The sequence below is a fragment of the Mus pahari genome, chromosome 17 (assembly GCF_900095145.1).
Source record: "Mus pahari chromosome 17, PAHARI_EIJ_v1.1, whole genome shotgun sequence".
Classification (NCBI taxonomy): Eukaryota; Metazoa; Chordata; class Mammalia; order Rodentia; family Muridae; genus Mus; species Mus pahari.
In genome coordinates this window covers 48,970,477-48,991,844 of record NC_034606.1, presented here as the reverse complement: position 1 = coordinate 48,991,844, position 21,368 = coordinate 48,970,477, and the positions used below count along the sequence as shown (strand labels likewise).

General features: G+C 51.2%; 1 protein-coding gene across 1 annotated transcript in view; it reads left to right on the top strand.

The window, feature by feature from the left end:
• Positions 1-21,368, top strand: part of Efcab6 (EF-hand calcium binding domain 6) — a 190,055-nt gene that overhangs the window by 120,651 nt on the left and 48,036 nt on the right. The window contains exons 18-22 of the mRNA XM_021217148.2: positions 5,816-5,933; positions 7,127-7,260; positions 10,902-11,134; positions 16,495-16,591; positions 20,915-21,033. Coding sequence (XP_021072807.2) covers positions 5,816-5,933; positions 7,127-7,260; positions 10,902-11,134; positions 16,495-16,591; positions 20,915-21,033 — 701 coding nt within the window. The remainder of the gene's footprint in view (positions 1-5,815; positions 5,934-7,126; positions 7,261-10,901; positions 11,135-16,494; positions 16,592-20,914; positions 21,034-21,368) is intronic.

Below are 21,368 nucleotides of genomic sequence, written 5' to 3'. Positions count from 1 at the left end.
CTCTCTGACCCTTATCTAGGGTCAGTAGGAAGGAGGCTTAGTTTCCTAAGGTAATCGCTTGGACTGCCTGACTTGTTTAGAAGTTCTGTACTGCTATGGAGGTCTCGCCAGCTCATTCCACAGGTGTGCAAGGGAGCATGGCGTCTGTTCAGTGTCTGTGGGTTGGTTTGCAAGGTTCTTTTGTGCTCTGCTAATGTTACGTGATTCACCCAGAGGCTGTTACTGGCTAAGAGATTTCAAAAGCGCTGAGGTTCCTGAACGTCTGCAGGACTCCGGCAGGTACTGTGTGATGCTGCCCAGCCCCAGGCCTGCTTACCTCTGCTTTGTTTTGAGGATCATCAGGCTGGTGCCCTCCTCTCTGACTTTGGGACTCTGGGCATCTTCGGCAAGCCTCTCGTGGGCACACCCAGCTCTCTTTTGTGTAGCTGAAGAGTGCCTTAGCCTTTTCTCTAGCCTGTACACCACGTGGACTCCTTTTCTGACAGTTCTCGCTATCCGCTTACCTGTCTGATACTGTTGTGTGTTCCGTCATGTCCCATTACAGACACAGTTTTGGTGCTGTTGTAAAGCCTGTGCCAATTGCAGTTTACTGTTTGCACCTTCTTAGCAGTGTGGGGTGCTGTGAACAAAACTCCCGGAAAGGAGCTGTGTCTGCAGAAACACAGTTGGCCGATCTTCTGACCTTCTGATCCAGTGCCATGGAGATGCTGGGATACTGCAGACCCAGAGGCTGGTTACCTTAGCTTGGGCCAGTGCTAGCCTTCTGGGATAGCCACTCCTTGCCCACCTCTGTGTGGAACTAACATCCTGTGACAAATAGATTAAAACCTTGCGGAATCTGTTAATTTAGCAGGTTACGACCTTCCACCAATCCGAAATCGAAGAGTGTCATCAGGTAGTGTCTGGAGCTTACAGGATAGCTCCCCCATCTCAGCATACACATCTCCCTGATGTCCCCGTCTCTCTGATGTCCCCATCGGCATCAAGTTGCCTTGATTGATGACTTTTTCATCCCATCCTAAGATTATAAAATCTTCACAAAACTGCCTCCACGTAGGAACGTGGAATTTGGGGTAATGAAATCTGTATTTCTAGGTCATGGTCACTCAAAAATGGGTCCAGAGTAAATTATTTCTTATGCCCTTTAAGACAAGAGATGTGGGTTTTATGGCGAACGATACTTTATAATCTCTTCGATAGTACTGTTTGTCACATACTCCAATTTTACATATAATCTAAAATCCCAGGAGATGTGTGTGTGTGTGTGTGTGTGTGTGTGCGTGTGTGTGTGTGTGTGTGTGTGTATGTGTGTGTGCGCGCGCGCATGTGTGTGTGTGTATGTGTGTGTGTGTGCAGCAGTAGCGATCTGTCCATATGGATTTGTCACTATGTCCTCCTCTCCTTTCTTCTCCTCCTCTTTGCTGACACTAGACTAATTTTTCAATCATTTCGTGAGGATTTGCTTGTAGCTCACTCCTTATTCCTTAATTTTCCATTTAAGGTTCTATTTTTTTTTTTTTTTTGGTTTTTCTGTTTTTCAAGACAGGGTTTCTCTGTGTAGCCCTGGCTGTCCTGGAACTCACTCTGTAGACCAGGCTGGCCTCGAACTCAGAAATCTGCCTGCCTCTGCCTCCCAAGTGCTGGGATTAAAGGCGTACGCCACCACTGCCTGGCCCATTTAAGGTTCTTTATCTAGAATGTATTCAGGACACCACGCTAAACTTAGTCACCCATTCCTGACGCTCCTCTGAATTGTGATAATTTCCCAGACTTTCCTTGAATTAATTATTGCATTATTATTATTATTGTTTTTGAGGACCGTGGCTAATTTTTGAGGATTCCTGATCAGGATTAATTTTAATTAATTAATTGGGTGTGTGTGTGTGTGTGTGTGTGTGTGTGTATACATGTGGGTGTACAAGTGCTAAACGTTACAGTTTTGGTGGAAGGCTAAAATTTATGGGTTTAAGAAACTCACGGGCTGGAGAGATGGCTCAGCTGTTAAAGGCTAGGCTCACAACCCAAAATATAAGAAACTCAGAAAGTCCAACAGAGAATAAACTCAAGGTGCTGAAATCAGAGTGGGGTGAGCCATGCTCTGAGCAGCTGCCTGACTCTCAGCAGGAATGTCAGGACTGGAAGACAGTGGGACACTAGACACTGGAGGTGAGGGTAGGCTCAAGGTCAGAGGCACATCAGCTTGGAACTCTGTGTCTGACGCCTCCCTTTTACAATGGAAACACATGGATGTCTTCAGATTAAACCAGGCAGAGTGAAAGAGGAAGGCGCAGCCGTAATGCAAACTTACTGCGAACCTGTCTCCAGTACCAACCACACCATGGGACGCTCCCAAACTCAGGGAATGAGATGCCAGGAAGACTCAGATGCAGCCCCTGAGGGGATCAAGAAGTGTCAACAGGGGATGCCTAGTGGTTAGAGCCTTTACCACCTCAGTGGTTATAGCTCTTGCCACGCAGGAATGAGGGCTGGCATTCAAATTCCACCTGAATTCAGGGAGGGCATGGCTTCCTGTCATTTTTGCTTTGGAAGGCAGAAACGTGGGTCCTCAAAGTGAGCTGGCTGGCAAGACTGGTTATATATCAGTGTGCTCTGAGTTTGATTAAGAGACTCTGCCTCAAGGAAAAGGAAACGATGATACCCATATCAGCTTCGCACACACGCGTGCCCGCACAGACACACGTCCCACATGCACGAGGAAATGGAGAGCAGGCGGCACAGGAGTGTGGGAGGCCAAAAGCTACAGCCGTGCCTTGCAGAGTTTGTTCTGTCTAAACAGATGACAGCGTAGCAGAAGGGACAGCAGGGTCCCCTAGTAGCCTCAGGGTCTCTGCTTTGTGTGGGATGCAGTATTCCTCTAGATAAACTGTGTGGCTTTGTGTCCTCAAGAGAAAACACCAGAAACATGACACAGAGGTACAGCAGGCATGCCACATATGCAGATGTGACCATTCTGCCCCAAGAAAGGCCTGGGTCCCGTCATCCCCCGCCACTGGGCACTTGCCACTCAGAGCACCGAAAGCCCCATGCCAAGTCAATATGTTATCGGCGCTCAGAGAAAGGCTAACTCTGCAGTGATGTCTGTTCCACGCAGGATCATTTGGAGCGGAGAAACCCTGTCTCGGAAAAAACAAAAAAACAAAAAAAAGAAAAAAAAAAAAAAAGAAAGAAAAAATGTCAGGCGAGGTGCTAGCAAGACAGCTCAGTTGTAAAGCTCTTGTCTCGAAAGCCTGAGGATCTGAATTGGATTCCCAGAACGCATAGCAGTGCACTCTTGGAATCCCAGTGCTGGGGAGGTAGAGATGGGTAGATCCCTGGGACCCACTGGTTAGCTAGTCTACCCTGCTTAGTGAGTAAAACCAAAGCACGTACACACACACACACACACACACACACACACACACACACACACACACACACACACACATTTATAAACACAGATGCACACCTATGTATGCACACATGTACACACATGCACACATATACACACANACACACACACACACACACACACACACACACACACACACACACATGTGCACGGCCAAGGCCAGGCCCCACCAACCAGGAAGGCTAGATCACCATCTTCCCACTGTTTGTCTTCAGCTCCTTATATCCTCCCCCTGCACACCAGAAAGGACATGTGACACACACACAAATAAACGGTGGCTCCTGTGCACAGAGCCAAATCTTGGCTGTTCAAGGTGTTCAAAGTCTTCAGCCAAGTGAGGAGGAGGCAGTGCCTAAAGGCTCTACACTGTGTCCAGTTGAGGGGGGGGAGAAACTGCTTTCCGAAGCCTCCTGGGAAGATGGAAGATGCAGACACAGGAGACAGAGCCTGTTCACAGCTCCTTAGTGGCTTCCTGCAGTCTTCCAGCTGGTGGGGTCACAAGGTATTTTCCAAGACTGGTTAGCTCTCCCTGTGTGGCCGGTTGATGTTTGTGTGAGGACCAGGGTTCCATAGCAGGCAGCCCCCTCTTTCACTGTGAGTACAGTTCACTTCTAATGCCCCATTCTTTCTCCAGCCTGGTTTCTTCACTCCAATGGCATGAGGTGGTTTGCGATCCGAACCAGGCCAGGTGACCAGGGCAAGTCAGTAGCATTTGTTTGTACAGGATTCTGAGAGAGATTCTTTCTCTGAGCTTCTGAGGGGATGAAATGAGAGGCCCTGGGTGCCATAGAGAGCTCAAACTGTGCAGGGCATGCAGTCAGAGAGCAGCGTCTCACAGTGAGGGTGATGGGATGGGGCCCAGCCCTGCCTTATACCCCAGACTGGCCTCCACTGGCCCTGTGCTCTGGGCTTTGTGCAACACCAGAACCATCCAACTGTGTCAACTCATGTCTACGTCTCCCCGCTATGCTGGGTGATCTTGAGAAAAGGAGGCCAATGCCAGGATTCTGGGATACTTATATTCACTGCCAAGGCTCAGTCCGAGTTAAGGGAGTGTTGGGAGAGGCTTGCTGAGCCACATAGGAACTTTCAGATGAAGTCTGTGTTCTGAAGAGCCTGGGCATAACAAACTCAAGCCCACTAGAGTACCTGCCTCCTCCTGATGTCCCACGCCATCAAGAGTGAGGCACACAGGACACAGCTGGCTGCAGCTGATATCTGTGCTATGGCATCAGGCCTGTGGATTCTTTCCCTATACTGACCAGTATAGGGCGCCATGAAGAGCACAACCCAGATTGCATTGTCCAGCTGGTACTCCTGGACCTTCCTGGGAGTGTCATTGTCTCCTCTGTGGCCCCATGGGCCCTCCTGGGAGTGAGTTCCAATAAAGCTTATACTTCCATGTCACCATGCATGGTTTCCCCAGTCTAGTCACACATTCACTGTCCCAGTGTGGCTGGAGCTGCAGACTCAACTCCTCTCCCTACAACCTCGAACATTTCAATTCCCAATAAGCTTTCAGCAAGCCTTCTATCTCGGTCCCTACTGAGTTCAGCCATCCTGCTAGATGCACAGCTCTGTTCTGAACCTGTAGTCTGCAGCCTTCATCAGACACCGTGTGAGCAGCAAGGCGAAACGTCTTTCACCTGCGCTGACCCCCCAGCGCCTCTCTGTGGGAGGCACCCTCTAGGCAGACAGCTTCTGGATTGCCTATGACCACCATGGAGCCAAGGGCATCTGCCCACAGCAGCTCAGCCAGTCAGTGCCTCCTAGGAAGGTGGCTTTGGGGACACTTCTACCCCAGTGCTTATCACAGAGGGACACATATTTGTTCCCCACTCCACGCCATATACACAAATGGAACAGGAGCATGTGTCCGTGTTGGAGTGAAGGATCCAGAAACCATCTTCAGTGAGTGGACCCTCACAGGGAGAGGCCAACTGGCGCCTCCAGATGCCCTCCCATCAGACAGCTCCATGGCTTTCCTCCGGGGGTCATGATGAAACCAGAGGACAATCTTACTTTCCCTCTGGAAACTGCCTTCATTGTGCCTTTGGCCTGGGGAAAATGTATGAAGAAGCTAGCTTACGGGGTCGCAGAAGTCGCTTGAGAGGCAAGAGATAGCCGGGCACCTTGGCTGGCAGGGCCTTGATGAAGAGCTGCTGAGCTGGCTGTGTCTACGTGTCATACTGTCTGAGCCCCTTTATTTACTCACAACCCTCCACCTCCCCCAGAAACAAGCCAGTGCCTCTATCTAGGGATACAGAAGACCAGCCCCACCCTCAGCAGCTGTGGGCGGGGTTGGGGGCAGACAAGTAATAATGGCTGCCGGAGCCTGCAGAGGAGCAGTGGCTTGCGGGACAGCCGCCCTAATGCCTCTCTGCCTCTTGCCCTCCTCCCGGCTAGGTCCTAGAGAGAAGTGGAATGCCTATGAATGACTGCCAGTATTCGATGCTGGCTTCCAAGTTAGGCTTCAAGACCGAAGAAGGCATGAGCTACCAGGACTTCACCATGGGATTTGAAGGTAGCTGGCCAGCAGGTGTCTGCTGTGTGTCTCACTCACGATGGGGCCTGATGTCACCACAGGTCTTTTCCTAGTAGTGCCGCCAGTTGGCTCCTGCGATGGCAACCCCGGCAGAGAGGCAGAAGCCACCTTTGCCTAATCTTATCTGTGTTTCAGCCCTTTCACCAAGTTGAACAGAACTTTGTGAATGGACTACAGACTCAGAGCAGATGGTTCTCAGTGTTTCCTCAGACCCACGGCACAGCCTTCAAGACTTTTCCTCCATAAAAGATTGCTATCTGAGGGCTGGGGATGTAGCCCAAGTAGGAGTTCTTGCCTAGCAGGCACAAGGCTGTGGGCTCAAACTGGCAATACTGGGGGAAACACACACACACACACACACACACACACACACACACACACACACACACACACACACCAGAAGATAGTTATTTATGATTAGCAATGCAGCTTACAGGCAAGAGTTGTTCCTCCCTCTTCACTGGTGGGGATGCAGTCTAGATTCAGTGGTAAACCCAAGCAAGACCAGTGAGGCCGGTCATGGCCCATCCTGAATGGTCCTTAGAAAGTTAGGGAACATATTTTGTGTCATGAGGTAAGCAGAGCTGAGTCACCCACTTGGCCACCTGTGCTTCTGCTTGTCACTCTCTCAGGAGAGCAGGGACAGCTGGGCCTCTGACCCTTTTAAGATCCCAGAGCCATCCATCACCTTCTCGCAGAATCCAGCTCCTTGGCAAAGCTACCAGCTTCCTGTACAGAGTCCCAGGGATACACTTCTCATTGCTGCAAGAAGCCTGCAGGGTGGCTGGGCAGTGGCTCCAGTGACCCCAGACACATGTCCCTTCCCCTGTCGTTGGCTTTGAGGGGTGGCTTCATCACCTCTAGAGAGCTGCCCCAGCAGCACTCCTTCTTACACACTGAGAGACAGGTGCTGCCCCTGTGTGGGAGTGAGACCCCGGGCATCAGGGACAGCTTAGAATGTTGTCACCTCCTGTCTGTCTGACACCCCTGAAGGAAGTTACAGGTACTAGAGCTCTGAGGAACATCTGCAGGGCAGGTGCAGTCCTCTCTGGGCATCTGCCTGAGGTCTGGTAGGATCAACCAGGTTTCAGAAGGGAAGGAGAGGGTCCTGAGGTAGTCACAGAGGTGTGGCTGCAGAGCTCACGGATGCTCCGTACTTGTTTTCCTTTTAGACTCTATGCTGAGCGGACTGGAAACTGTCCCATTGCAGTCACGCACGGCCTCAAGAATGAACATGGATGAGCACTTCATATCTGCTGAGGAATGCCTGAGAATTTTCCCCAAGAAACTGAAGGAATCGTTCCGGGTAACATGGGGCTCTCTACATCGTAGCTCCTCTAAGGCTCTGCTCCCCACAGCTCACACGTGCATGAGTTCTGGTATCCAGTCAGGCCTGGTAGCCACAGGGGACATACAGAGACAGGCACTGCCCTAGGGTTGGGGAGCCTAACTCTGAGAGCCCTGCCCTCTGAGATGCACAGTCAACACTGATGGTAGAAATAAACCCCTCTTAGGGATGGCCATGCGTGGGACAGTGGACTTGGAATCCTGCACAGGCCCACTTGCTCTTACGCACCAAATTTTGCATGCTCACTTCCTTCCGGAGTTTGCACTAAATGTTGGGGTGCCCTGCCTGGAGTCTACTCTTGTCCAAGACACAAGACAGGGAGTGGCAACTCATAGACACTGTGTCTAACTGCTGAGGAGGTTTGTGGGGCAACAAAGCAGGGCCTTTTAAGGTGGACTTGTCCAGAGGACAAAGGGGTCCCTGCTCCAGGTCTGAAGTCCAAGTCCAATTCTGGTAGAAAAGAAAAGAGAAGGCAGACAGAAGCCCAGCTCAAGCTGGCCAGGAACCAGCAGGGCTCTCTAAGGGAAGGCAAGCAGAAGCAGTAGGACACAAGCATGGACTCCCTGCACATGAGACCTTCAATGGACAAGGTAGATACATGGTCCCAAACTCCATGGTAAGAAGTAGGAAGGGTTTAGAGAAGAAGAGAAATGAGCTTAGCAATCTTGTCTGTGTGAGGACAGAGCCCTCGACTTTGGGGGGAATAGCAGGCCCATCCTAACTGCTCAGGAATGTGGGTGGATGGGCAGATCACTGGGAGGCAGCAGTGGGTAGGGAGGAAGCCAGGAGAACCAGAGACCCTGTTGTGACTTGGGGACATGCCCTGGTAGGAGCCACCTCCAGGTTCTCTGTGGCTCCCGTGGCCTTGACCTTCAACCTGGCCACCTGGCTGGCAAGGGCAGGAGCAGGAGCATGCCTCTGGCTACATCTGCAGAGCCGGTCTTTTGCGCCTGCACCCCATTCTTTAAAACAGTGAGCAGAATAAAGCAGGACCACAGGAAGATGGCATGAGCTGCCTTTCTACACTCTGTTTCCCACTGCGCAGTCTGATTCTGATCTTGCAGGGTGCTCCACCCACACGGGACTCTGTCCAGCTGCCTGTTCACTCTGACTCCTCGTTCTGGCTCTGCTCTGGTATGGCCCTCTTCTCATTTGCACTTTCTGCTCCTTTCCTGGGCAACTGCTCCTCTCCTCTGGTATTCTCTCTGTCCTTTGGGATGCTCTCTGTCCTTTGGGATGCTCTCTGTCCTTTGGGATGCTCCCTGTCCTCTGGGATGCTCCCTGTCCTCTGGGATGCTCCTTGTCCTCTTTAAGCCCTTCACATGAGCCATGTGGATCTGCCCACTCAGCCCGTGTGCCATTGTAAGCAGGTTGAGCCACAAATCCAATCATTCTCTCTCCACCCACCGCGTTACCACCTGCTTGCCACACACCGCGATCCGTGCTTGCGATCCGTGCTTGCGATCCGTGCTTGCTTAGTCGGCAGCTCAGTGAGGGTTCTCATCGCGTGCCAGGTGGCACACACGTAACATTTGCTTTACTCTCTACCCACCCTATCAAGTAGATCTTGAGGAAACTGATGGTCAGAGATGGAAACTTACCCAGAACCCAGCAGCCGTTGGCTGCAATAGCCAGAGACTGGAGTGTGTCTGTTGAGGCACAAGTCCTGTGTGACGCTACCCAGGGTTGCCATGCTGGGGAAGGGGGATGTGCGACCGAAGTTTGTACGCTTGTGAAGATTGTGGCTTCTGGGTCCTCAGCAGCTAAACCGTGCCTGTAGCACAGCAGTGAGGGTTGGTGGGACACTGGTCTCGCCCATGGCTGCTATGTACATCACACGGGAGTGCTGTTACCAGCTCCGTGTTTGACTCCCCCACAGACTGTGAGAGGGCCGTGCTTCCATCCTCACCAAGAGCTTAGCACCTCACCGGTACCCAGAGCGTACTCAGCCTCATTTACTCAACAAGCTTCTTGTGCTCCTTGAGTCAGACTGCAAGCCGAGGCAAGGAGTGAGGTAGAAACAAGGTTTGCAGGCACGGGGACTGTGGAGAGAGGGTTCACCGACATGACCTGGGGCATCCTTGGGTGTCAGAAAGTGGGGCAGGGTGGGGGGACAGGATGAGGGTTAATGAGTTGGGTTATAAGGGAGAGCACAGAGGCTGGGCAGCATGAAAGGCTGGAGAACAGGCGTTACCTGATGTAGATAGGATGACGACCGGGATTCTGTTAAGTTCCTGAGGGGTTGGGGCTTTGGGTGGGATTAAGGCAGGTGGGCGAGAGGGGTAGGTTCTGGGTGCAGGGAGCAAGTCTGATGTGTGACACATCCGTGAGACACAAACGGGAGGACTTGGGACTCTGAGCAACTAGTAAGAGCAAGCTTCCATCTGCCAAGGCAGGAAGCCTGTGAGGACTGAGCAAGATGTTTGCCTTTGGCCATCTGCACAGTGGGTCTGCAGTATGAGAGCTCAGGGCCAGAGTTAGAGGGAACCAGTGAACGGGGATGAATCTGCAGCGCTACTAAGCCCCTGGCAGAGCCCTCTCCCCTCTGCATGCGGTGACTCTGAGGCAGAGCTGGCATCGTCTAAAGCACCCCCATGCTCTTCAGCACGGTGACTGTGCATAGGAATGTCTGGTAACCGAATCAGTGAGGTATCTCAGCTAGAACTTGCCATGGAAACCCAAACCACCTAATTAGACCCTAACATGAAACAGGCCAACTCCTCGGGGTTCTGAACAACTGCCGAGGAACTGTAACAGCCTGAAGGGAGCACTGAGGTATCTTCAAGATACCAGACAAGTTCCCAGGAGAGGGCGGCGTAAGGGATCCCCGGGAACGGGGAACAGGGCGTTAGGACCATGTCACAGCTTTGCAAGCCAGAGGAACAGTGCATATTGTGGCCACAGGCAGGTATCGGTCCCCTTGCTCTCTGATTTTAGACAGTAGACACAGTGACAAACAGCATTTTAGGGTACTCACAGAACACGCCAAATGGCCTCTAAAGTGTGGCACATTCTTTAGCAATTTTATAGGCAAGGAGACAAGTGTGACAAGGTCAGGTGCCTTACCCAAAGTTACACTGGTAGTAAGAGGGTGTGACTAACTAGAGTGCTTTGGGGCATACCAGCACCCAGTCAGTGACCCTTGAACCTGTTTCTTCATATGCCAATCATGGGGGCCTGTGGGCAGCACCATGGACAGAGCAAAGGGCCCAGCCCAGCCTTCCAGATGAAGCACTGACTCAGGTGGCTCCTGGCTGTGAAGCCTGGCGTAGGGTTTGCTCAGCAGAAAAGAGATGTGGTCAGACATTCCAAACACTCCAGGGGCAGGGAGAGTTTTGCCTTCTCCAGGAAGGCCCACCTACTCTCCTCACTCCATGTGCAGTGCAGGCACAGGACATGCGGGTATCCCAAGCTGTCTCCACTAGACAACGCCTTAAGTTTCCCACTTCCCGGAGAGGAAGGACAGGACAGGACAGAACGGGAGCACCATGCCGGGGTGGGGGTGGTGTGTGTGTGTGTGTGTGTGTGTGTGTGTGTGTGTGTCTGGGAGTGGCACAGAGGCCAGAAGGGAAGTGCACTGATCTGTGTTTTGTTTCTAGGATGTGTACTCCGCCTTCTTTAGAATAGACTCGGACAGGGACGGCATAATCAGCATGCACGATCTTCACAGATTGCTGCAGTACCTACAGCTCAACATGATCGACCTCGAGTTTGAGCGCTTCCTCAGCCTCCTGGGCCTGAGACTTAGCGTCACTCTAAACTTCCGAGAGTTCCAGAACCTGTGTGAGAAGAGACCCTGGAAATCAGATGAGGCACCTCAAAGGCTCATTAGGTAAGAAGGCGGTGTGGTCAGAGCCATCAGTGCGTGCCTGCTGCTCCACCTAGAAGACCGGCAGTTCTGCTGCAGCCACGGTGGGACACAAAAGTGACCCCGGAGCCACTTTTTTTTTCCTCCCCCCCCCCTTTTTCTGAGTTTAGAAAACACATGCACATACCTGCACATGTGCACACCACAAGGTAGGCAGAACAATCAGATAAGATGCCCACGGTTCCACCATGGGAATGTGACTTCATAGCTCACCGCTTACCAGGCCTTTTCTCAAACATACGAGTGCGTGCGTGCGTGTGCGTGTGCGTGTGCGTGTGTGTGTGTGTGTGTGTGTGTGTGTGCATGCAGTTGGTGGCGTGGCTTTCTGCTCTACCTTTCAAGGCTGAATGAAGCATTGGAAAACTTTGGACAGCCTCTGTTGTCTGAGGCCACTCCAGGGCAGATGGGGGCTGATGGGAACAAGGTTCAAATGTCCCATCAAGTAAACTCACTAACTGTTCACATGAACAGGGTGTACCCCCAACTCCTCCTCAGCTCCTGATGTTTATTTATTTGGGCCATAGGCGAGAGTTTAGGAAGGCCCAGACCCATCTATGGCACTTTCTTAGGAGATGCAGGGACATGCTTCCAGCCTGTTCCAGAAAGTGTCACCCTTACTCCATTGCCTTGCCCTGGGCAGGAGGAGAGTCTCAGTCCAGTCGGGGTTCACTATTTGTCTCTCTGACCTTCTTGAGATCAGAGTTGGGGTCACCACCTATAAACATCACCCATAACTCCAGATCCAGGGGACCCAATATCTTTTCTTGACCTCCTAGGAACATCTGCATATATACACTCACTGATGCACACACACATCGTTAAAAACAAACCTTGGAGGTCTGGGGGGAGATTAAGAACCTGTATTGCTCTTACAGATGACCCAGCTTTGGTTCTCCGTACCTACATTAGGCTCCTCACAACCACCTGTAACTCCAGCTTCAGGGAGATCTGAATCTTGGGCCACCTTGGGCACCTGCACTCACACGCATTGAACACAGACACATGCTCGTGCAGATGCAGAGGTTAAAAGGACAACTTACAAATCCTGCCAAAGAATACTTTGGAAAATGTGCGCAGAATGGCCATGGAAACTTTCACCACCAGAGCATAGCCTTAGCCATCTAGTGGTTTGTCCTTTTTTGTATCTGTTTGCTTACTGAATGTGTGCACTGAGTTAACTCGGCGCTGGGCATCGCTGTGGGCCTCTGTGACCCAATGTGAACAGGGCTCAAGGCTGCATCAGGAACTCAGGCTGGTGGCTGGGATGACACAGGAGTAAAGAGCCACACTGAGGCACAAGGAGGGTGGAGACAGGTGTCCAGAAGAATAGGTATGCTTGAGCAGGGCCCTGAAGTATGAGTAGGAGTCTGTCAGCTTACAGAAGGCTGTTAAAGGCCAGAGAACAACACTGGCAAAACATCACAGAGCAGAAGCTGCAGGCACATTCGGAAGTTGCTGGCAGAGGTGTGGCTCTACAGTGAGACACGGTGGGAAGGGGTCCAGGGGGAGCTGAGTACGAGTCAGCCAGCCTCACGTGGGTAGCAGAGTTCCCCCTCTCCAGCAGGTAAGTAGGTTTACATGCTGTGGGATGAAGGAATCAGATGTATTCTAGAAAGGTGCTTCAGCAGCCCCAGAGGAAAAGATGAACTCGGGGAGCAGAGGCTGGATCCTAGTAGGACAGGTCTAGGCCTCTAGGCATCTGGGAGAGACAGCTCTGAAACTGGAAGCAAGACATGGCTTTAGAGAGGACTGACTCCCCGGCTAGACCGTGTACTGTGGTTCATGAGACCCCATGGGCCCTGCTAGGAAGCATGGCTATCTGGCCTTAGGAGGCAAGAACTAGATCTCAGAGAAGAGGTGGGGTTGTATCCTAAGGACCCCAAGGAGAGGTGGAGGGGAGGAAGGAGCCACTGGATACCTATTCATTTCTAGAATCCCCTGGGCCCTGGGCTGGGCCCCCTACTCTCTTGGCCCCCTACTCTCTAGGCCTCCATTCCCCTTGTCTTTGAGAATGTGTTGCTTGGTGGAAGAGATGTGGCCTCTGTCTGCTTCATATAGCTATACACCGTGTCTTCCCTTGTGTGAACATTTGCCGGAATGGCTTGGCCCAGGGACCTGTCTCCCACTCACCTGTTAAACACAGCACTGCACTCATATACGGTCATGGCTCCTTGTCAACAAGGTAGACTGCGCAGGTTCTTATCGAGGGACACTGTGCATTCAAATCCTTCCTGCCGGGTGACCAAGACAGTGAGCCCGCCAGGTCTCCATTTGTCCTCAGAGACACTGTTCATTCCTGTGAGCTGATGACACCGAAGCTCCTTCCTGTCTCATTTCTCATCCTGTAGCCATCTGAGAATGGTGTGTGGTCTCACCAAACCATACAGAGGGGTGGCAGAGATGTCTTAAAGACACAGTGAAACCCCGGGCTCTGCAGTGAGGGACTGGAAAGACAAGGCCATGGTGGAGCAGGCAGCTCTCTCCTTATTATGGAGTTGCCTTTCTTTTTAAAACATTTATTTTTACTTCTGTCTGTGTGCTGTGTGTGTGTGCTGTGTGTGTATGTGTGTGTGTGTGTGTGTGTATGTGTGGTGGGTCCCCTGAAGCTGGAATTACAGGTAGTAGTTATGATCTGCCTGATGTAGGTGCTAGGAATCCCCTTCCTCCCACCCGCCTATGCCCTCCTCCCCCATCTCCGTTTCTTTACTTAGAACTTCCATGTACCCAGGCCTCCCTCTCAAGGACCCATTCACCCTTTTCTCCCGGGCAGGCCTTTGGGCTGCAGCAGCCACTGTAGATCTCATGGCTTCAGCATCACGCTCACTAGTCCATCTTCTACCTTGATAGTTGATGAGATTTTCTTGTTTTTTGGTTCATAGAATTTGGGGTCATATCCTGGGCACTTGCGTTGTTGTGCTGTGATACTGTGGGCCTGTTAGAATTCCTGTGGCATGTTGGCTGGTTGGCCCGTCCCTGCCGGCCGTTCACACTCATAGTTTCTTTAGCTTGATAATCCCAACCTTCCTCCCGAGACTACATGATTCATCCAGTTATGCAAGCCACTGCAGCTCCACTCCAGGGACACTGGTACACTCCCAAGGCAGGGCCCAGTGGCAGTGTTAGGCGCTGAGCCATACCTGTGCCTGTAACAGATAGCACGTTTATGTCTTTCTGGGATACCAGAACCTATTAACCGTCCTGGCAATCACAAGCTGCCTCGGTTGTACCAAATGCTCCTCACTGCACTTGACTCCCAAGGCCGTTGGTGATGAGCTTGTTATCCGTTCAGTCCTTGTGTGGGTTTTAGGTTTGATTGTCTTAAGACAGGATCTCTTTGTAGAGCCCACGCCAGCCTGACCACACACAGTGCCCCCGTCTCTGCCCCTGAGCGCTGATGTTACAGATGTTCACCATCACATGCTCACCATCACATGAAGCTTCTGCTCCAGGCTCGGGAACTCTCAGACACCAGTCATCTCTAAGTACAGGCCACAGAGTGTCTTCAAAAGGGCGAATGAGTTCAGAAGGCCTGTGCCGGAGGCCAAGGTCCTGTGCTGATGCAGGGCAAGTGTCCGTAGGGGACAGGCCCATCTTTCTATAACTTCCAGAGCTGGGCTGCCCAGGGTACAAGGTCGTCAAAAGCGGGTCAGCACAGCAGGCTGTTGTTCTGAGTGAGTTTGAAGTGGGCCACGGGTCACAGCGTGAGGACCTGCACTGGAGCTGGAGCCCTGGAACAGAGAAGGGTCCTTCCCCATGACAGCTTTTCTAGGTGATCGGGTGGCTGATCTCAGCACCCACCCTGTGTCATCTCAAGGTCCTCCTCTGATAGGCCCAGGTGAGGGGCTACATCTGGCAGGACAGATAAGCTCACGTGCCTGGCATTTCTCATAGGATTCTGCCTCTTCACAGGTGGTGTTATTTATTGGCACAGATAAATTATTTACCAGTTTGTCACTCCTGCTGTGCTAGCAGATGGGGGTTGTTTACTTGTGTAAACAAGATGCAGCATCCTTCCATCTCGGTGCTTAAAGCACTGCAGGCTAGCGTGCAGCGTTAGGAAGTAGAGACACTGGACGAGGCTGCCAAAAAGCCTCCATTCCCCAGTACCTCACAGGGCTTCCATCCTTACAAGCCAGGGGAGAAAACACCACAGGGTCCTGCCAGCCTTCCCAGACACCCCAGTGCGGACCACAGCCACAGAGGCCAGGGTGGTGGGGCAGCGGATCCTTTGCCACCCGTGAAGTTCCATGATTCTGAGGAGGCCAGTAGGCAGTTGGAGAGAAATGTCGAAGAAACATGGGTGAGACCAGATACTCATGGCATTGCTCTGTGGGTAGTGGGGGTGAAGCCAGGGATACCAGAAGCATTAAGTAGGAGAGGCAAGAAGGGGTCATACTGGGAACCAGATAGAGAGGGTCCAGGTCAAGACATAGGTCCTAGAGGCAACCACTGACCTGTGGTCTCAACTGTCCACAATTTCCTGATCTGCTTAATGGGCAAAGCAGCCCAGACATCCATTTCTCTCTCTGTCTAGCCACAGCCATTGTGCCCCATCAGGCCTGTCTAGGGCCAGCAGCACCAGGTCTTTCTAAGGTACCTTAAGTATCCCTCATCTGTAAGTAAATATAGTAGAATTATGTTCATCTTTCAATCCCATGCAGCTTAACTCTTGAAAATTCGCCATGGTAGAGGTTGGGTGTCATGTCTCAGTGGTTAGGGCCACATGGCCTGCTCTTAGGGATGCCCCAAGTTCAGGTCCCAACATCTTTGTCAGACAGTTCACAAACACATGCCATGCAGCTTGGTGAGGAAACCTGCACTCACATACACTTACTGCCCCCACATACTTACACATCAGTAGGAATAAGAAAAATAAGTCTTGAAAATTAAAAGTAGCTGGGGCTGGGAGAAGGGACCTCTGTGCTTTGCATTAGCACCTCTTCTGACCAGCTGAATCTGGACTTGCAAAATCAGAGCTACAAGGTCCTAAAGCCCCTCCCTAAGGCACTTAATGTCCTATGATACATACCTTCTGCTTTTTCAAACCCTTGGGGAAGAAATGGGCCCTGTGAGCTTCGTGTGCTGGTTGTGGTGTGGGGGTGGGGCTGTTGTGGACAATTTTTTTCTTAAATCTGAAAATAAAGTTTCAGAAGACCCCCCTGGCCTGCAGTTGGGGAAATGAGACTGTGTTGTAAGAACTGAGTTGGTCCAGATGTGAAACCACAGACTTGAATGGCACCTTTGAAGCATCATGAGGGTGGGGGCCCTTGGGAGAGTCCTATCCCATCACTTCTAAACCCGGTTGTGTATTCTTTTCTCTTCAGATGTAAACAGAAAGTTGCAGATTCAGAGCTAGCCTGTGAGCAGGCTCACCAATACCTCATCATGAAAGCCAAAACCAGATGGGCAGACCTATCCAAGGTAAGGGAGTTGGGGGGAGCCCACTTCCGTTGTTCAGGACTTCCGTGATGACCCAGCTGCCAGAGCAGTGTGGAGAAGGGGACACAGCACCAGGTACCCTCAGTGTTGGTCCCTGCTGCTCTTTAAAGACTTTCCCCGACACCCTGAGTGACCTGTCTTGGCTTTGCTCTAACCAAAGCCCCGTCAGTGACTGCAGCTATGATGAAGTTATTTGGATATTTCTATCATTGCTAAGTAATAGAGATGACATAACTATAGAGACCTAGAACATTCTATCTCTACTTTCAACAAGTAACGAGAGCGAACTCAAAGAAGACTTTTTTTTTTTTTCCGTGAAACATGAGCGTCTTACCAAAGATGTTTAAAGACATAGTAAAGGGCTGGTGAGGTGGCTCAGTGGGAATAGGAGCTTGCTGCCAAGCCTAAAGACCTGAGTTCAATCCCTGGACCCTGCATGGTGCAAGGGGAGAGAACCGGTTCTTCCAAGTTGTCCTTTGACCTTCACTGTGCGCTATGGAATGCAAGCAGGTGTGCAAAGATATGGAGAGAAGAAGCTGCTCATGGCGGCACGTGCCTGTCATTCCAGTGTTCTGGAGGCCAAGGGAGTAAGAGGCTTGCAAGTTCACAGGCAGACTCCTACATAGGAAGTCTGTGTCTCAAAGACAAAAAGGAAACTCAGGTATGGTTGCTCACACTTACTGTCCTAGCTCTAGAGAGGTGGAGGTAGAAGGATCAGGAGTTCAAGGTCAGCCTCAACTACAGGGCGAGCAAGACCAGCCTGAGATGTATCACATACCGCAGAGGAAGGAGGGAAGGAGCAGTGAGAGGTTTAAAGTTTTTTTTTAATGGTTTTCAAATGTTTGAATTGTTTCATTAATCTAAGCTAGAGTGAGACTTTTTTCAAAAAGAATTAATCATTTTCCATGTCCCTGAAGAGCACTAGCCTGGAAAAATCATTTAGATGTCTAATCAAAAAAAAAAAAATCTGTAAGTTGATAAATAGACAGAAAAAAAAAAAGACAAAAGCCAAACAAACACCACTAAATTCTTCCCAATTAAGTTCTCACTCTCAGAGTCACTGGCGAGTGAAACCCTGTGGAACTTGGGGCCTGTGGGGAAGTCCTGACCAGAGGTCAGGCTTCGGGAAGATTTAAAGGTTACAGGAAAATCAGGGTAAGGGTCATCAATGGTTTCCCACCACAGCCAACAGGCACTGTAGGAGCTGTTTTACCACATTTTGACAAGATGACAGGAAGTCCCTTTCTAAGACACATGCCCCCATGAGCAATCTCATAGGTTGTGTTGTCATGGATAGCCAATCTGACAAGGACAGGGACAGCTAAACCTTGGGACAACAGGGTGGATTGGGCACAGAGTTTCTCCTGAGTCTAGGATGTGGGATCACCATGGACACAGTGACCTCCCTCAGAAAGGAAGGTCACTGTCTTAGTTAGGCCTTACTGCTGTGAACAGACACCATGACCAAGGCAAGTCTTATAAAGATAACATTTAATTGGGGCTGGCTTACAGGTTCAGTATCATCAAGGCGGGAGCATGGCAGCATCCAGGCAGGTATGGCATGGGAGGAGGCCTTCATCTGCAGGGCTCTAAGAGAAGACTAACCTCCAGGCAGCTAGGACTAGGGTCTTAAAGCCCATGCCCACAGTGACACACTTCCTCCAACAAGGCCACACCTACTCCAGCAAGGCCACACCTACTCCAACAAGGCCACACCTCCTCATAGTGCCACTCCCTCATAGTGCATATTCAAACCACCACAGTCCCTATTGCATGTTGCAGTGCTCTCTCCCTCTGTCTTTAAGGGTCACCTTGCTGTGTCTGATTTCCTCATCTGCCCTCCCCATTGGCTCTTTTTTTGGCTCCTGCCTCAGGCCAAGTTCTGTTGAATTCCCTCAAGCCTGGGCCTGCTTCTCCGCACTGCCTCCTCAACAAGTGTGCTTCAGCCCACTGAGGCAGGGCTGCACCCTCCTTTCCTTTCCCTCTTCTCAACTGCCGTCCTCCCTCCAAGGTGACAGGCTAGCCCCCTTCCATCTTCCTCCACACTGCTGTGACCTAGAGTTAACCCATTTCTGTCCGCCGAGGCCATTCTGCTCTTAGTGGGCAGCTCCTGGGTCCTCACAGCCAGGTCCAGTTGCCAGCTCTGGGGCTGGGTAGTTCGGGAAGCCCCATCCTGATCCCAGTTTGCTGAGTGTGATGTCATCAGGGAAGGTCAGGCTTTGTCTTGTGCTTCTGTGGCTGCTGAGATGATCAAGTAACTGTTTCCTCCTCCGTCCATGTGATGGGTCACTGTCTTAGTCAGGGTTTCTATTCCTGCACAAACATCATGACCAAGAGGAAAGGGTTTATTCAGCTTACACTTCCATACTGCTGTTCATTACCAAGGAAGTTGGACTGGAACTCAAGCAGGTCAGAAAGCAGGAGCTGGTGCAGAAGCCATGGAGGGATGTTCTTTACTAGCTTGCTCAGCCTGCTCTCTTATAGAACTCAAGACTACCAGCCCAGAGATGGCACCACCCACAAGGGGACCTCCCCACTTGATCACTAATTGAGAAAATGCCTTATCTCGTGGAGGCATTTCCCCAACTGAGGCTCCTTTCTCTGTGATAGCTCCAGCCTGTGTCAAGTTGACACAAAACTAGCTGGTACAATTTTCAAGTGTTGATCATGCCTTAACTGGTGAATCCCTCCTGGCCCAGTTCTTATCCAGTTCTTATCCACAGTTTGCTGGTACAAGCTGGCCCTTGGAAGTGTCCAGTACCTTGTTCTGCACCGTCTGAATGTCTCACACACACACAGTGTCAGGGAAGAAGGAAGGGTTCTTGGGGCTTCTGTCTTCCTGGCACAGTAGACTCTCTGTGCACATCTGTCTGCCCTGGCAAGCTGCACCCATGTGTCCCAAGCACTAGGTAATGGCTTGCCCCTGGCCTCGCTCTTAAGAATCTAACAGCCTGCGCTGGTTCAGTTTGTGCAGCTGTTCTCAAGCTCTTGGGACAGCACAGTGCCTCCCAAGATTCCTGCAGGCCAGGCCCAAGCTAGCTGATAGCTTGGTTATGTTTAAGCTGTGACTGCTGGGGGCTGGGGGTTGGGTCATAGACTCCAAACATGTCACTGAAAGGGACTTAAAGGATGGAGAAGAAGAATATTATCTTAGGCTGGCTGGCAGCACACTAATGCAGTGACCAAATAGATGTCTTTTTGGTGGTGTGTCCCTTCTCGGCTCTCCTCTGCAGCAGCATGTCCTCACTTCAGAGTTTGTCATTCCTGGAGGGGTAGGGTTATTTCCTTCAGTTCCAGTTCACACTTCATTGGTGATGAAGGAGAGCATACATCTTTTCATCATCAGGCTGTCTGTGAGATGCTTGCTGGGCTCTTTTTGCTCTTGCTATCCTACCTTGGTCTCAATGAAGATCTTCCGTTCTCCTCAAGGGATCAGATCCAACCTGCGCATTGAGATGAGGTGTGACCAGGTGTGCACCGTGGCCATGCCTGCCTTCAGCTCTTCTGCAGGGTGATCAGGTGTCCCTGGCCTACCTTTCCCTCAGTACCGGCAGCTCCATCTCCACCCTACATCCCTCCCACAGAGCCTGTGAATACCTCATCTGACCAATGGTCAGTTTGCCGGTCCTGGTCCCCGGTGTACACCTATCTGGTTGTTATAACTTAGGAATGCACCTTAGTAAATTTTGCCGTGTTCAAGATTGAACCCAGGCCCTGGTGTAGTACAGTCAGATGTTCCCACACTGGGCTTCTCCAGCCTTTAAGGATACATCTGGCTCGCTGGCTCCATTGCCAAGTTCCATTAAAAATATTAAATGTTGGAAAGAGAACACAGGTATGGTGGCATACGCCTATAATCCCAGCACTCAGAGGCAGAGGCAGGGAAATATCAGGGGGTTTGAGAACAATCTGGCCTAGACCATCCAGGGCTGCATAGTGAGACCCTGTCTCCAAACAAACAAACAAACAAACAAATAAACAACCATAAAGACCTAGGACCCACATTTTAAAAAGCCAGGCATGGTGGTCCATGTTTGGGATCTCAGTGCTGGGGGACTTGAGGTCAGGATGATCCTTGGGGCTGTCTCGGGGAGCCTCACATCCTATTTCAAAAACATAAGGCAAATAGCACGTTGGCATGGCACCGGAGCTTGACCTCTGGCCTCTCACACGTGCACACTCCTACACCCCCATACCTCAGACACAGAAAAACTTAAAGCCACACAGAGAAGTATCTTAGAGTGTTCCAGAAGCCACGGACAGTCTCCAGGTCTGCACATCACTGAATACCATCTTCTGTTGTAGAATTTCATAGAAACGGATAACGAGGGCAACGGCATCCTCCGGCGAAGGGACATCAAGAACTCGCTGTACGGCTTTGACATCCCCCTCACCCCAAGAGAATTTGAGAAGCTTTGGCAAACGTAAGTGTACCCGTTTACAGGGCTGCTCTCCTGTGTCTGGCCAGTTCAGTGCAATTTCTCACCAGGGTCTTGGGGGACGTGGCACTGCAGATGGGTTTCTTTGGTTGCATCCGATCCCGTGTCCTCCTCCCTCCTTCCTGGTAGAGTGCGGCTGTGGGTGGATACGCTGGACCTCAGGCCTCTGAAGAAGTGGGTATCCCAGCAGCAGTACCAAGTGGAGAGGTTTGCAGAGGTCATCGTTCAGGCCCTGCTTTCTCTGCAGCAGATGTCAGGGATCTCCTTCAGCAGAGGTGGCAGAGGCAGAGAGGCAGAGGAGAGGCAGAGAGGCAGAGAGG